Consider the following 15999-nt stretch of genomic DNA (forward strand, 5'->3'; position numbering starts at 1 on the left):
AAATTTTGATTTGTCCTACAAAAGAATCTCAATTGAAACTGAAAACATAAGAAGGTCTACAATAGAAACACAATTATTTCTGCTAAAGAACTAAAGAACTAGACACACAATTATTTCTGAATGTATTTGTGCTGAAAGTAAAAATGACAAAAGACATTTTTAAAAGAAAAAAGTGCCAGTTAGCCTAGCGATGCCTTGGACCCAGGCAGTTTCCAGGGGAATTAATGACTGTTTTAGGTTAATGGTCATCAGCTTCATGTTTGGCCTTCAATTAAACTCTGAACTTCAATTGTTATTACTTAATTGACTTGGTTATATTTCATGTCAGCATTTCAAAAATGACCTCCCTTTTAAAAAATAAAAATTACCCTGACACAGGGTCTTGGGTTTGTCTTTGAGCCTGACTCTGTTGCTGCCGTCCACACTAACTCTGAACATGGTGAGCCCAGAATCTACTTAGCATTGCAATTGCTAGGGTACTTGCCAGCAACCTGCCTCCTAAGAGACAGCTCCAGCTGGATCTAAGTGAGGCAAAAAGGCTGAAAAGCAAAAGCATCTATTGACACGATTATTATTACAATGTGAAATAAATACAGAGCTCTGCTTTATTCCAATGCAAAGGTTAGGCAGCCTCAACAAAAGCTGTCACATAGGGCTGGTGAGATAGCTCAGCAGACTAATCACTTGCCTAGGGAAGGGCAGGGATCGGGTTCCATACCCCTGCAGCACATGCTATGCTGGCCCCACCCCTGTGCATGCTAAGCCGGCCACCGAGACCAGGTGTGGTGGTGCATGCCTGTATCCCAGCACTGGAAAAGCTGAAAACAGGAGGATCACGAGGAGTCCAAGCTGCTTAGTGACAGCCTGTACCAAAGCCATTAAAAAAAAAAAAAAAGCCGTAACCCAATTGTGTCATATTCAATCAATAAGTTACACTTATTTTAAAATGCGACTGTATCTATTTTTTCCTTATAAGTGACTCCTAATGTTTAGTTGTCCTAGTTAACTGGATGAAAACTTAAATCTCTAACACATGAAACAATAAAAGGTGAGCTTATTTAATAATGAGTTGGATTTTCTATCAAACAGGTAGGACATCAAGATTGAGCTTTGCTATACTGACTAAAATTAAGTCATTGAATCAGCCTCTCCCTACCCTGTGTGGTGGAAAAGTTTTAGAAGTCTTTTTGAAGTACTTTGATCAGACTTTGGAATCATTTTAGTGGATTACTATTGTATGAAAACTGTAATTTATAGTGCTTGACCTAAGCGGCTCTTTGTCCCACAGTCTTATTCAAAACAATAGCAGGAAGGTAAAAAACAGAAGGGGAACCCGAGCTGGTTATTATTTAATTCATAATTCCATCTTCCTTATTTAATCTTTTGAATCCAGGCACATTCTTAAAACAGGTACAGACCATTTTGACTATGTATAGGAAGGTTAATTTTCAATTCTATGACAAGATGACCCAAACTTTGCCACATGGAACCCTCTCTTAACTGAAGAGTCAAACAGGTTCAGATGGGCATTTTTCTATAAAGAAGGGCACTGCAGGTTTCCTACTGTTTGTCTGAGTTTGCTTTGTTCCTGAACTCTGTTCCCCTGCCTCTTTTTTTTTTTTGAAGTGCCTACTGTGAACCTTTTCTCTTTTGCTTGACTTTGTCATAAAATAGTTATTCTGAGGCAGTCTAGTCCATTAGATCACATGGATGGTGGGCAGCTGCCCTTATGATAAATGGGCTGAGGAGTTTTCTAAATCACAGACATTAATTCATAATTTTAACTAGCTGAGTACCATCACTTGGGCTGAATAGAAACTACGAAAGTTTTACATGTTTTATTGGCTCCTTGTACCAAATGACTGAAGGCATAAACATCATACCATATTTAACCCTGTAAAATTGTGTGGCTTTAGTTAAGAAGTTTTATAATCTTACAGGTGCCACATATGCATTTGAAAATTGTGGCATATGAGTGATGTCTGGACTTTGTTTATCCCCAAAGAGGTTGGGCCAACTGCTCCCCATCCTCTCAACATACGCACCAGGATATGATGATAGGTATTCTGGCTCTCGGATCATTTTCTAGTGAGAAAAGGAGCCAAAGGGAAGTGAGAACTGCACAGCGCACATCCACGTGGAAGGAAACTGGCAAAGGCTGGCGAAGGGGAAGAGGGCCAGGAAGGAAGGAACAGTTAAGGCAATAACAGGAATGCAATGAAGGTTTAATTCAGGCGAAACACCACATCTATTGATGGGAGCAGGTTAAAAAGAGTAAGGAGCTAAGGTATCTTGGTTTCCAAGAGAAAACAATGGGCATAGCTCTCTAGTTGGAGACGAATATATTAACTGTTCACTTGGCACTGTGCATTAATTAGGGTGGCCCACCGGGGACCATTTAGTAGATTACCTCATCAGCGCACTAAGCTATCCTCTGGTGGCTAGTGTGAGCTAAGGCACCCTCCCCAGACCAACAATTAATCATCTTTCCTAGGGTGAAATCAAGCTTTGCAGATAATGAACAGGTACACACACCTATGGTTAAAAGAAAATTATTTCCCCTGGAGGCCCGCTTTCTACTTTAGACCTCTGGACCTTACCTTTTATATGTGATTGTAGGAGCATGTTAAAGAGTTGACAAATATCTCACCAGATGGCAAAAGACAAGAGACTCGCAATTGTTTATCGTGTTCTGGGGGAGGAATCAAGGATGGTGGCAGTCTACGAAGTCACCCACAGTGTCAGGACCGAATCAGCTCTGTTCTGAGCCAATGCCTGTCTGTATTTCCAAAGGGTGTCTCCAGTGTGTGGGAGCAGATGTTAGCCACTATGTATGCAGGAGACAACATTATTTCTGGTTATGCTTGACACATACTCCAGAGTGCTGTTTTGGTTCGCGTAATTCATGAGCAAAGTATACAAAATGTTCCATAAAAGAAGATTTGGCCTTCCTGTTAATATTCTAATGACAACAGCAATGAAAATAAGTTGCCATCCCATGTTATTTTCCAAGTTAAATGTTTATAACATTTAGGCCAAAAAAATCTCAACAACAGCAACAACAAAAACAAACAACACAGAAAGCTAAAATAGATTGGTAAGAAAATACAAAGAGGCTTTAAAGTTCCAATTTAGAAATATTCCTATTCTCCCATAGCCCTTGAATTCCAATGTAGCCAATATAATAATCACATTAGTTTTTGCAGGGGAAATGCTTACTTTTGTGTCACTTGCAACTTATCACAATGTGTAGTTTACGCCTGGCTTCTTTCTCACTTTCAAAGGCCAAACTGTAAAGCCTTACTCATGAATTGGAGGTGTCTTTCCAGGGAATACCGTACCCTCCCACAAAACATTATGTCAGGGTTCCAGGTAGGAGAAAAAATACAAAATCCAAGCACCTTTTTCATTTTTAAAATTTATTTGTGCCTGCTCATCATAAATTTGTTTAATGTAAAACAAACAAATCCTTGACAGGGGTTTAACAGGAATTTAAACATCTGTGTAGATAAATGTAATTTTTTCCTAAGGGGGGAAACCAGTCTTAAGCACACCGTGAAAGCTACTCTTAAGAACATTTTTGTTTAAAATATGCATGTAGCAAGGCAATATATTAGTTTCAAATCTCACTTACAAAATCTGCACAATGAATTTTACACTGAAAAGAGAAGTCTGCCTGACATCTTCTTTCTCTCGCTTGTGATTTTAGGTAGCCTCACTTCAGAGTTAAACTTCTATTTTGGACTCAATGTTCAAATGCTTTGGAAGGAACAACAGCCAGCTGGGGTGGCACAGCTCTGGAATCCTGGTGCTCAGGAGGCTGAGGAGCATCGCTTTAGGTTTTCGGGCAGCCTGAGTTCTGGGGAGACTCTGTGTACAAAAATACACAAACAGCCAAACACATACACAAAGGAAGAACAACAGGAATAATTTTACCAACTTTCTTGGGTATAAAACAATCAGAGTAGCAAAGACAGATCTAGTCTTTTGAAAGAATCAAGTAATCTGTGTAACAGGTGTTTGCAAAAGTTAATTTTTATTAATATTTTCAAGATTATCTATTTGACAATATAAAAGTTATGTTTCATAAGCACGGAGGCAAATATTTTCCTAAATACATTTTTTGAAATAATTTTTAATTTCTTTAAAAAAAAAATATATATATATATATTTTTTTTTTTTTGTGGTACCAAGGATTGAACTGAGGACCTTGGGCTAGCCAGGCAGGTGCTTACACCACTGAACTATCTCCTCAGACACTGAAAAGATATACTTATACTTCATTTATTGATGTGTGGTTTCCTTTAGACTGAAGTCTGGTCTATAGTATATAAAAGTGAATAAGCTAATGTGACAAATATAAAATCTACTTTAGCTTGCTTATGTGAAAATTTCCCTAGGTTTACTTTTGGTATATTTAATTCATTCAAAGCCAAACATTTCTAATGTCTAAATTATCTGAGTGTTTTATAGTTATGTACTATAAAATGTAGACACAAAGCAGTATACTACAAAATGTGCTTTTTTATTCATAAACATACTGGCTAGCATAGTACTGACAACTAATCATGTTTAAAGATAAACTCTGGACAGCACGGGCCATTAATTTCTATCCTTTCTCTTACCCACAAGCCAAAGAGTGTGGCTTCCAGACACAACTAATACTTTTAAATGATATAAATGTAAAATGCTTGGTGTTCAAATAAGCCTTATCAAAAGCGGACATTCTCATCAAGGGTATTTGTGCAGCCTGGCCCTGTGCCACAGAAGCCAGGAAACTGTACAGACTGCACAGGGCGGGGGCCGCACAGGCTTCGGCCCAGGGACGCTGAAGCCCCACAGGTGAGAGGGAAAACCTGTCCAGCTTCACGTCTTCAGCTTTCTAGGTTTGTTCTGGGTTATTCCATGATGACAGTGCATCTGGAAGCATGTATGGGAAGAACAGGGGAGGGAGAGAGGATGAATAGAGGCTTAGGAAGAAAATAAGAAGGTGGCTGGGAGAATTGAAAAATCACACCTTTCAGTCTCTATGGTTTTTCTTTTGTTTCCTGTAGAAGGAGAAACCATCTGGAAGGCAGAAAGATTATGACTATCTATAAACTAACTGTTTGACAGAGACAGAAACGCTGATAATGAGTGGGTTGTGTCTGTAGTTCTTGGCTGTTAGCATCAGCAAGGGATGAAGGAAAACAGAAACTCCTGATATGTTTGTCTAGAGAGGTAGTGGCGTGGCCACGCAGCACGAGTTCAGCTGAAGTTCAGGGCAGATGTTGCCAGGAGTTTACACTGCAGGAAAGTCAACTGCTTCCGGATTCACCTCTTGCGCCCAGCTTCTCCTCCGGGTCTGTGGGCTCACGCGGTGCTATGGCACAAGGTGATAATGTCCGTGGGGAAGCAGGCGGCGAGCAGGATACCCCTTTCCCGGTTGCAGTCCAGCTCCTGGATAAATCCGTACCAGTAGATGACTAAGCCCGGCCCAAATCTGCAAGACATCAGAAGATAGCACACATGGCGTCAACACGGCTCAGAGAAGGGTCACCTCAGAGGCACAGAGAAGATGATTAAATGACTGCTGCTGATTTGATTGCTATCATTATGATGAAAGCAGGCAAAGGAAAGAAAGCACTCATTTAACACAAGTGCTGCCACTTGCGATGGATCTGTCCCCCACCCCCTTTTTTTTTTCAGGAACCTGAAGAACTTCAAGTATAGTATATATACCCACATTACCTGTCAGAGAAGTCCTCAAAGCTGGGACCGACTGGAATACTTAGTTGGTGAAAGATCAAACCATGGTAGAAAAAAATGATGAGCCCAAGATACCTGGCTTGGGATTTTAGTCTCCTAATCGAGGCATTATTTTAAAACTTAAACTTGCCTACTTTCAGTGAAAAGACAAAAACAGAATGTCTTAATTTTTTAATACAATAACTTATCATCCTCTCTGGCTACAGAATGCTATACTATATTCTATATTCTATACTCACATAATTACCTAGCATCCATTTTTTCCACAATCTTAAAATGTATCCACATGACAATCTAGAATTCCTTAAAGAGGCCTTCATGTAGTGCTTTACTCTCTGTATTATACTCCCGGTGTGGAGACAGCATGAAATCTGGTCATCAGTTCTCAGAAAAACAAGGAACAAAGGCAGGTAGACTAGTGACAAAGTACAGATGGGTGAAGGCTTAAGACCTCAATATTTCTAATTTGTGCCTCTGAATTATCTCCGATTTTGTTAGCAGTGCCTGATCCCCGCTAGGCAGACTCAGGAAGTGGCCCCTCAGACTGCTTCACCCATCAGGAAGTAGAGACCTTTGGGCTGGGTTCATAAAGATGTAATCACTATCAATCACCATGCACAGAGACATGTTTGGCACATCACTTCTATGTTTTGCCTACCAAGAGCACTTAATTAAAGGGCAGCACTACTTTTGGTGTAGTGTTGCAGGAATTTTACAGTGAAATCATAAATTATGAATGTTTGGTTAGTAAAAGGATGTCTAAAAACAGAACTGCTTTCTGTATTCTAACATTACAGCAGCCTGAACCATGGTAGGCCAAAAGCTTTTTCCTTCCGTGATTTATTATATACTGTAGTGTACTTGCCAAAGCTAACAGTACAGGATGGCCTGTGAGATACTGTATGCACGTGAAAAAGTTCAGGTGGATGTCAGGGACTGGTTTATTTGGGATTCACATCAGTACAGCAGGCAAGTTGTACTAGAGAGTAACTCAAGACTGTGAGTACCCTCTGTGCAGGGACAGAGCTGGGACATAGCAGCTCATCACCTGAACCCATTCTCAGGAATGCAGAAGCTGGGTCTAACAAGACCTGCAATGCTGGCCCAGCGAGAGGAACCTGGAGTTCAGAGCTGCCCTCTTCCTGAAGAATCAGGCTACTTGTGCACAGTGTGAGACTCAGGGCTTGACTGCATACAAGCTCACACCTGGACAAGACCTCACTTCCACTTACCACAGGGCTTCTTAGTAAGTTTCAGTGACGGCAGTCCCTTCTCGGAACACACACACACACACACACACACACACACACACACAGTACTTTTATTTTGTACAGATCTCTCTGATTTGTACCAAATGATCTACGAGCTCTCAGTACACGTCTGGCAAGAGCCACATCTGAGAGCCCCCGACCTTGCTGCCTGCACACACCACGCAGTCTCAGCCTGCGCATATCAGGCAGCAGGCTCAACGCACTCCTCTACTGCATTATACAATGTACTGTAGACCACAATGTTCTTCAGAAAGGCACCAATATTTTTACAAAGGACAGAAAAAAATGTGATCTAACAAGTCAAAGAACAAAAGAATATATGGAGGCCATAAAAAACAAGCCTAGTATTTTAAAGATTTAATAAAACAAAAACACATATCACCAGAACTGGGAGAGCAAGAGCAGCCTGCACTTTTCCTGAACAGCTAAATCATAAACCAGGGGACATGAAGCATGATAGCTCTTTACGAAAATGGCATTTTCTAGGCAGAGAAGCCAGGCTGGGGGACACCTCAATGCTCAAGAAAATGGACTTGTTTCACATGTGAGGCAACAGATGAAATCTGGCAGCGAAGAACGATTTTGCAAGACTGTGAATCTGAACGTTTCCCTAAAGGCAGTAATACATCTATGCACACTCTCAGTAAGACTCATCATGAGGCTTTCCCATCTCTCTGTTTCTTTATGTTTCATATGAAAGTTAAATTCAGTGACATCAGCTCTGTGATGTATCTCGAAATCTAAAAGCCAGTATCATGTAATTGATTAAAAATGGAGAAACACAACTTCCCTTTGTAAGCTGGGACTGACAGGCTTTCAAGTTATGTGATTTTTGGGTGACAATTTGGAAAATAAATGGTAGAACAGGACCTGGCCTTGTTCCTGACATATACTTTAGTGCATTTCTGAACTTTCTCCAGGAGCTCAGGATCCAGAGAGACAGATTATTAGGTGCCGGCAAGGTAACTGCTCAGCGATTTACCTGCTTATGATGAGGCTAATCACATTAAGCAATTTTATACGGCCAATGCTTTGGTTATCTGAATTAATAAGTGTTTGGCTGATAATTTGAGACTACACAATCCAAAGTCGCACCATCTCATCTTGGAGAGGTATGAGCTGCCAGTGTGTCCGTCTGTAATCCAAAGGTCCTGAAGTTGAGCCTTATTCTGAAGAGGAGTAAGACAGAGAAAACAGGATTCCTGAAAACTTTTCAGTAAGTGGAGTGCATGTCTGTGGGGAAGAAGCTTGGCTCTCCTGGTGCCCACTCTCATTTACTGTGGCACCTCTGGAAGGAATGAGATTACGGAGAAGGCAAACAGAATCTGGTGATGAATAAAACACCAAAGAGGCTCCGTTTCTAGCCCTTGAAGGCAAGCAGAGTCCTCGGGTCTGAGAGAACGTGCAAAGAGGAAGCTTACTGCGCTCAGGGGCTGCAGCCCTGCCTGTCAGCTTAGTAACGGGACATGCACCAAACATCTGAACTGGCTCCAGGCGCACCACTCAGAGCCAAGCTCTATGTTCCTGGTGAAACAGTAAGATCAAAGGCTCTCCAATAAAAATTAAAATCTCTTGAGGAGTAGAGGCTAGAACGAGAGACATCTTTAAATAAGTAACTTGTCCTATTTTCATCAAGTTAGCAAAAACAACCACACTTGAAAAAGTGGGAGGTGAAACAATGCCACAGCAGACCTTGAAGGCATGAAAGGTGTTTGTTTCTATTTAGAGTATTTAAAGAAACTAAACTGGAGACTACACAACTACAACCGGACACCTTCGGTGAGTTTTATGCCTACCAGTCTCCTAGGGATTACCCTGTTTTACTGTTTGTTTCTTCAGAGACCCTGGTGAGGACAGAGACCTGTTTTAGCTATGTTCATGTCCTCCAAAGTACAACACTGACTAGCATGTGGTATGGCAGATGGGGTTTGTAATAGTGGGATCAGATAGCCAGGCGCTGGTTACTGAATCAGTGGTGGTATAGAGTGTTGGCAGGCTTCAGCCACTGTCATGACGTGACATATTTATTAATGATAGGGATGAACACAATAGTGACCATACTGGTAAAACACAGTGGTCATAGTAATAGTGACAACAATGTTACTTTTAGGTGGGACATCTTTAACCTGTGGATCTGAAGTCAAAATGCTCTAAGATATGGCACTTTTGAGCACTGTTATGTTGGGTCAATGGAAAATCCCACATCTGTCCTTCACATTACAGGCTTCAGTAAGAACAAAGGTACACTGAAAATGTGGCAAACAATGACCTCCAGGCTATGTGTAGAAGGTGTCCATGAGACTTAAATTTTGTGTTTAGATTTGAGTCTCACTCCAAGTATATCTGAATATGCACATGCAAATATATCAAATTCTTTTTTTTTTTTTTTTTGTATTAAGTATGGGGTCTACAGGGTCTCACTACACAGATCAGAGTCATAGTGATCCTCCTGTTTTCAGCCTCCCAGGTGCTGGGATTACAGGCATGTACCACCACACCCAGTCTCAGTTACCTGTCTCTGGGTGCCCCGAGGGCAAGGCTGGCAAGGTATGCTGGGGAATCAAACCCCAGCTGCTACGCTCTACCTAAGCAGGTGCTTCAGTCCGCTTAGCTATCTGGCCGGCCCTTTAACAAATTCTTAAAAACAAATCCCAACTCCTGTGTGGTGACACACACCAGTAATCCCAGCACTCAAAGGCTGAGTTGGAGTTCAAGACCAGCTTGGGCTACAAAGTGAGCTCAAGGCCATCCTGAATTGCATAGTGAGACCCTGTCTCATAAAGACCAAACAAACAAACAAAAAGTTCCAAATCTGAAACATTTTTGGGTTCTGAACTGAATGCTTGGTTTCTAAGCATTTTGGATAAGGGACATTCAGCCAGGATTAATGCTTTCATGTCTTTTACCATGTGCTAGACATACTTGTAAGCACTTTACCTATGCTAACCATTATGTCATTTCCATGAGAAATGTTCAATTACTGTCCCTGTTCTACAAATGAAGATATTACAGCACAAAGTAATTTAGCAGGACACCAACTAAAAAGTCTCACAACTAAAAAGGAGAAAAAACATTCAAAGTTTAGGCAGTCTGTGATTGTACTAAAGATGCGTGATCAGTTTACTAAACAGAGTGAGACTTTAACCAGAAAGAAGAAAGGCACTTTGCACTGTCTAGGATACAACCAGAGGGCTGTAAGGATTCTGGCCTCATATTTGAAGGGAAAGGACTGATCCAGATGAGAAGCCCAGGACACTCAACAACAATTAGAGTAACACAATGTCTGACCTAGAAGGGAATACTCCGGTCGTAACTTGCTCGTTCTCTTCCATTTTTGCAACCATCATCAGAAAGGACAGGGTTTGATTCGTACTGTATCTCCTGAATGCCGGCTTATGATACAGTTCGGAAATAGCTAAGAGATTTTCAGTCAATACTAATTTTTTCCCATAACTGAAACTTTGGAAAACACGGAGTGAATTGTGTGTAATAGTGACATCTCTGTATGATCTATGCAATCAAGGCTGGGCTTTCATTAATTAAAAGAACTGAGCCAACATATTAAAAAAATGGGAATTTTATACAAAACTGCATTTTTTAAAAAGGAAACTAACTGGTCTGCTACCAGTAGCTGTAGCTGAGTAACAGCTGCCCTTTCAGACAGAACATGCATTCTTGACTTTGTACAGTCTCCACACCCTCTGCAACTCCTCCAGGCTAAGGCTCAGTGCCAGGTATCTTTTATTGTCACACTTGTGCTGGGGATTTTCCTATCGGAGAGACCTATTTCTCATACCCAGATCTCTATCAAATGTGGGAAAGCACGGGCTAATCTTGGAGGACTTCATATTTCTAGAAGGAAGTGGAAGAGTATACTTCTCTAATGTTTTGCCCACATCGCTCACTCACGTTGTGCACCTGGCTTTCGTGGCCATTTGCATTCTTGACCCCTGGTCTGAGATCCAATCCACAGGTTTTCAATATCGTGGCCATAGAGAGAGATTGTGAGGAGACTATTATCCATGCTAAGCATGATCTGAAGAGGGGGAAATAAACATATATAGGATTTACAGTAGCTTTCCGTCATGTATTTTCTAAAGGGATGGAATCTAAAAGCACAGCTGTGATCATATGGGAAGAAGCAAAAACTGTTTTTGTTTGTTTGAAGATCTTCCAATCTGGCAGAGTTGGAGGGGTGTTAGTCTAATTGGTTCCCCTTCTTTCTATACATGGATGTGTTATGCACAGGTGAACAGCAAACACAAAGGAGGTTCAATGATACGGGTAACACTCAGACATATTGAAGACGTGTGAAAATACTTAGCGAAGTTGTAACTAACCTGTCCCTGCACATATGGTTCATCTTTACAGCAAAAAAAAGGGGGGAAAAAAAAGAGCAGGAAAGAAAGACATTTAGCAACTGTACCAGGTCGCATTTAGAACTCACTCTACCAAGAGCAGTTAAACCGCTGTTACCTGTAGGAGGAAAGATACAGACATTGAACTAAATTGGGCAACAGCAGTAATGAAAGAGAGCTTCCAATAATAGTGCTTCCAGAGTTCCTTCGGAGTCATAACTGAGCTACAGAGATACACGGTCCTTGTGTCATCTCTTCCCTCTGAATGGGAGCTGGGCCCGCTGAACAGCTTATAATAAAAAGAACTGGCTAAAGTGATAGGATGCCACTATTACAAGAGGCTGTGGTTCTGTCTTCCTGGTGAATGCTATCACCTTCTCTGCTCACATAATATGTTGACACAAACTTCTATGTGGGATTCTCCCGTGGATGAGGGACTGAAGTCGTCCATGATCTCCAGCCAGTGAGAAGCACAGCCCTCAGCCTATGTCTCCATGAGGAAATGAATCGTGCCCACAAGACTAAATGAGCATGGAAACAAACCCTTCCTCCGCAGGGTTCACTCTGTACTACTATGCCAACAGATCTTCTTGTCTCCTTATGCTGGATAGCAATACACATCCTTGCTCACATTGAAAATGCTGGGGTTACGTAAAATGAGGACTTCTCTGTATTTTCTGCGGACGAGACCAGATCATGGTCAATGCAGCAGAAGACACAGCTAAGTTGTGCTCACCGCGTGGAAACTGAGATAAATGCACGTTCCTTTCAGTCGCCTAGTTTCGGAGTAGTTTGCTGTACAACAACAGATAACCCATACAAATGTGTACTATAAGCTTAAGAGTGGGTACAAATTAAATATCAATCATTAAATATGCAGAGGGAGAGTTTTATGGTGTACAAATTGGCTTCTTCAGGAATAGGTGAACCTAGAATTTACAGCAGAAGGGCTCTCTGAAGAAGAGTACATCTAAGCCCAGCTACTGAGCAACTCTGCCCCCAGCCCCTGCTGCAGTGCTGGGGATTTAACCCAGGGCTCTTACATTGAGCTGTATCACTAACCTCTCTCTCTCTCCTGGTTTATATTTTATTTTGAGACAAGTTCCTGCTAAGTCAGTAAGGTGTCCAGGCTGGGGTCCTCCAGCCTCATCCTGCCAGAGCACTAGGATTATGGGGGTGCAGTGCACCACCAGGCCTGGCTTAACTCTGTGCTTCTACACCAACAGATATTCTTGGCTCCTTACGCTGGGTAGCAATACGTGTCCTTGCTCACCTTGAAAATGCTGGGGTTACATAAAATGAAGACTCCTCTGTATTTTCTCCATTCTGTGATTGGGGTGTTAAGCTTGGTTACTGTGTTTCTAAAGCTGCAAATGTGAAGGATCGAGGCGGTGGGAGGAAGGTTGTAGGTGGAACACTTTGCCAGCTGAAGTGAATGACTGCTGACATCTAGGGAAGAGGCATTTAAAAGCTCTTACTGTGAGAGCCTGTGGCTGTTTGGTGTTGGGGCAAACAGACTTTGTCTATCTCAACAGATGCTGAGGACAGTCTAGGAAAAACAGATGCTGGTTACATTTTGTTCCATTTAAAAAAAGGCAGTGAAAGCTGTAATGTATTTTAAAAGACTGTCACCAAGAATGTTTTAAAAATGGTACTTCAGTGAGTAAATTCTTAGTTTTCCAGAAGAATCTAGCTATCCTCAGATAATCCCCGAGGACTGCAAATTGCAAACGTTTTACAGAATACTGTGTAAGTTACACACTGTGTCTTGCAATTTTGAGTCTTCTATAATTCTTTGAGATATTCAAAGTCACAGGCAGAAAATTTGGGCCCCCAACGTAGGAAGAATTTCCTTAATCTCTCTGAAACTATAGAACAATATAGTTTCTCTTCCACACTACACCATATAAGAATTCCCCAGGTGGCATTTTTCACTTAGGGAGAAGAGAAACCACTATTAACTTTCTATCATTATACTTTTCCTTATGGCAGCTTCTTCAGAAAAGAGATTTCTGATCACATGATCAGCTATCACTTTACTAAGTTAGCTTCAATAAGTAGTTCTCTGGTTGGTGTTTCTAAGGTCAGTTTAACATCCATTACTTTCAGGGAAAACTTGAACAACTGTTAAGTCTACACAGATGCTGCTTCAGTACATATAAAATAATACGATTCCAGCAACCATTTGGTGGACACTTCCAATGGGATGGCAGTGTTCCAAGCACCTTACATGTACAGATGATTTTGATACTTGCCGTCACCCTACAAGGCCGTCAGTATGATGCCCTCATTTTATTTATTTATTTTTACTTTATTTTTGGCGGAACCGGGGATCAAACTCAGGCCCTTGTGCTTGCCAGGGAAGTGCTTATTCCACTGAGCCATCTCCCCAGCCCCAATGCCCTCATTTTAAAAGTGAAGAAACTGGGGTACCAGAAGGACCAGGCTTTGTACCAAAGAAGACTAGCTCTGTTCCTCGCACTTGTAGCTACTGTACTATTCTGTCTTTCATCAATACCTGTGTTTATATGGCAATTTATTATAATCACTCTACTTCAAAAAATATTTACAATACCTGGAAAAATAGAAAAGTGGGGGGCAAGGAGCAAGGCCACTTATCAAGAGTCTGTCATCTGAGCTGAGACCCACTTGTCTACAGGGAACAATTTTGCTGAGTATGAAGTCAATGGTTTCACACTAAAATTAGACATTCACTTTCATTTAGGGAGTTGATGGAAAATCAACCTGTAATGTAGTCCAAAGAAATTATAATAATTACTTTTGAGGGCTGTATTTAAAGCCCTTGCCAATCAGAGAGAAGTAACCAATGGAATAAAAATTATGGAATTATCGTATGAAGCTCAGAGAAGGGACATGTTTGGTGCTGTGAAGCACCTCAGCAGTTATGTGGCAGAATCTAAACATGAGGAAGAGAAAGTCCAGAACACTGCCATAGACTGTGCATGTGAACAGAGAAGGGCTGCTGGAATGGGTTATGAGGAAACTGAGGGAGCAGTAGGCCCAAGGGAGTAGGCGAGGCACAGATATTTTTTGTCCTACAGATGAAGTTTCAGACTTGTTAAACAGTATTGATCCTGTGCACCCCAAAGGCCTACTTTTCACTCTTAAAGTGCTTCTTGTATACAGATAAGCCTTAAGTTCTTGTCATTAATTTGGCTTGTCTATGTTTTTAATTGTATGAGAAAAGTTCATATATTTAAAAACTAGTATGCTTGGGCCAAGGAGATAGCTTGGTGGTCTAAGTGCCTGCCTGGCTCAAGGACCCGGATTCAATACCCGGTACTGCATGCCATGCTGGCCCAGGCCACACAGGCCACTGAAACTGGGTGTAGTGGCGCACACCTGCAATCCCAGTTCTGGGGAGGCTGAGACAGACAGATCACTGGAGTCTAAGCCGTGTAGTAAGACCTTGTTCCAAATGAGTAAAAAACTGATATGCTTTTACATGTCTTTTGGAAATGTAATATAGTTAAAAGTAGCAAGATTTATTTACTGTTACTCAGTTTGCCTCTCTATGTAGAATTAGGAAAACAGATGAGATTGATCCAGTACTTTTCACCTTAACTAATGTGATGAACACAAAAAAGGATTTTCGGTGCTAGGTCTATAATGGAAATCTGGATGAACTTCAAAACAAACAAACAAACAAACAAACAAACAAACAAACAACTTTCAGATGAAGTAGGCAAGTGGACTATGCAATGAATGACTGGATGATTTTAGTCAGTCTAAGAAGATTCATGAGGGTCTTCACTAAACAGTAAAAACAAACGCAGTTATATTCACTAAAATCTTTGTTCCCACCCTACATTCATTTTCATTTGTAGGCAAATCCTTCCTAAAAAGGGAGCAATAAAAGAAAATAACAGAGGAAGAGCAGAGATGCACACACACATATCTCTGGCGCTTCGAATTCATTCTCTGTGCTATCTCCTGAGGATGTGTGTAGACATGTGGCCGTTGGAAGTTGACTGTTTTGCCATCAAAAAGACTTGCATGTGGTTTTTATGAAGAGTACATTTTCAAACATACAGTTCAGGATGAAGGAGAAATATAAAACATCTTGTAATTGTTTTAAAATAAACTCTTACGTTGTTTATTTAGTTTTAATCTGCATGTTGTAGGTTGGTTGTGCACTTGTTAATCACTGTTGCATGTATTTCCAGACAGAGTTGTAAATAACTTTTCAGTCCAAGTGAAATATGCTTGCACATGTTTATATGCAAAGTCTGTGTGTAAAAATGTAGATAGCATTAATAGATTAATGATCATGCAATATAACATCAAAAGAGTCTGGCACTTTGGTCAACTTAATACATAATGCAAATAGTCTTTTTTTTTTAGTATCTAGAAATGAAATAAAAGTATGATAACTTGGTTCATTTACATGCTTTTGCTTGGCTGGTTCATTTCCTTTCTTTTTTTTCTTGGCAAGTTCATGTTTGCAAATTAAAATTACTAAAGAAAGAACCCTATTATGAGTTCTCTCAATTCATAGATCTGGGCTGTGCAACTTCATCTCTTTGAAACAAATTAATTTCACAATTTTAAAAATAAAAAAGTAAAATTTATCAAAAATGATACATCATAGGCCTTCATGG

General features: G+C 40.7%; 1 protein-coding gene across 6 annotated transcripts in view; it reads right to left on the reverse strand.

Annotated features, from left to right (window-relative positions):
* Positions 1-4196: 4196 nt before the first annotated feature.
* Positions 4197-15999, reverse strand: part of CUNH15orf41 (chromosome unknown C15orf41 homolog) — a 261509-nt gene continuing 249706 nt past the window's right edge. For all 6 annotated transcript variants that reach the window (XM_023703228.1, XM_023703227.1, XM_004643114.3 and 3 more), the window contains one exon: positions 4197-5482. In XM_023703228.1, coding sequence (XP_023558996.1) covers positions 5353-5482 — 130 coding nt within the window. In that variant the 3' untranslated portion in view covers positions 4197-5352. The remainder of the gene's footprint in view (positions 5483-15999) is intronic.

This window comes from Octodon degus, unplaced genomic scaffold (assembly GCF_000260255.1).
Source record: "Octodon degus isolate 3935 unplaced genomic scaffold, OctDeg1.0 scaffold00166, whole genome shotgun sequence".
NCBI classification, from domain to species: domain Eukaryota; kingdom Metazoa; phylum Chordata; class Mammalia; order Rodentia; family Octodontidae; genus Octodon; species Octodon degus.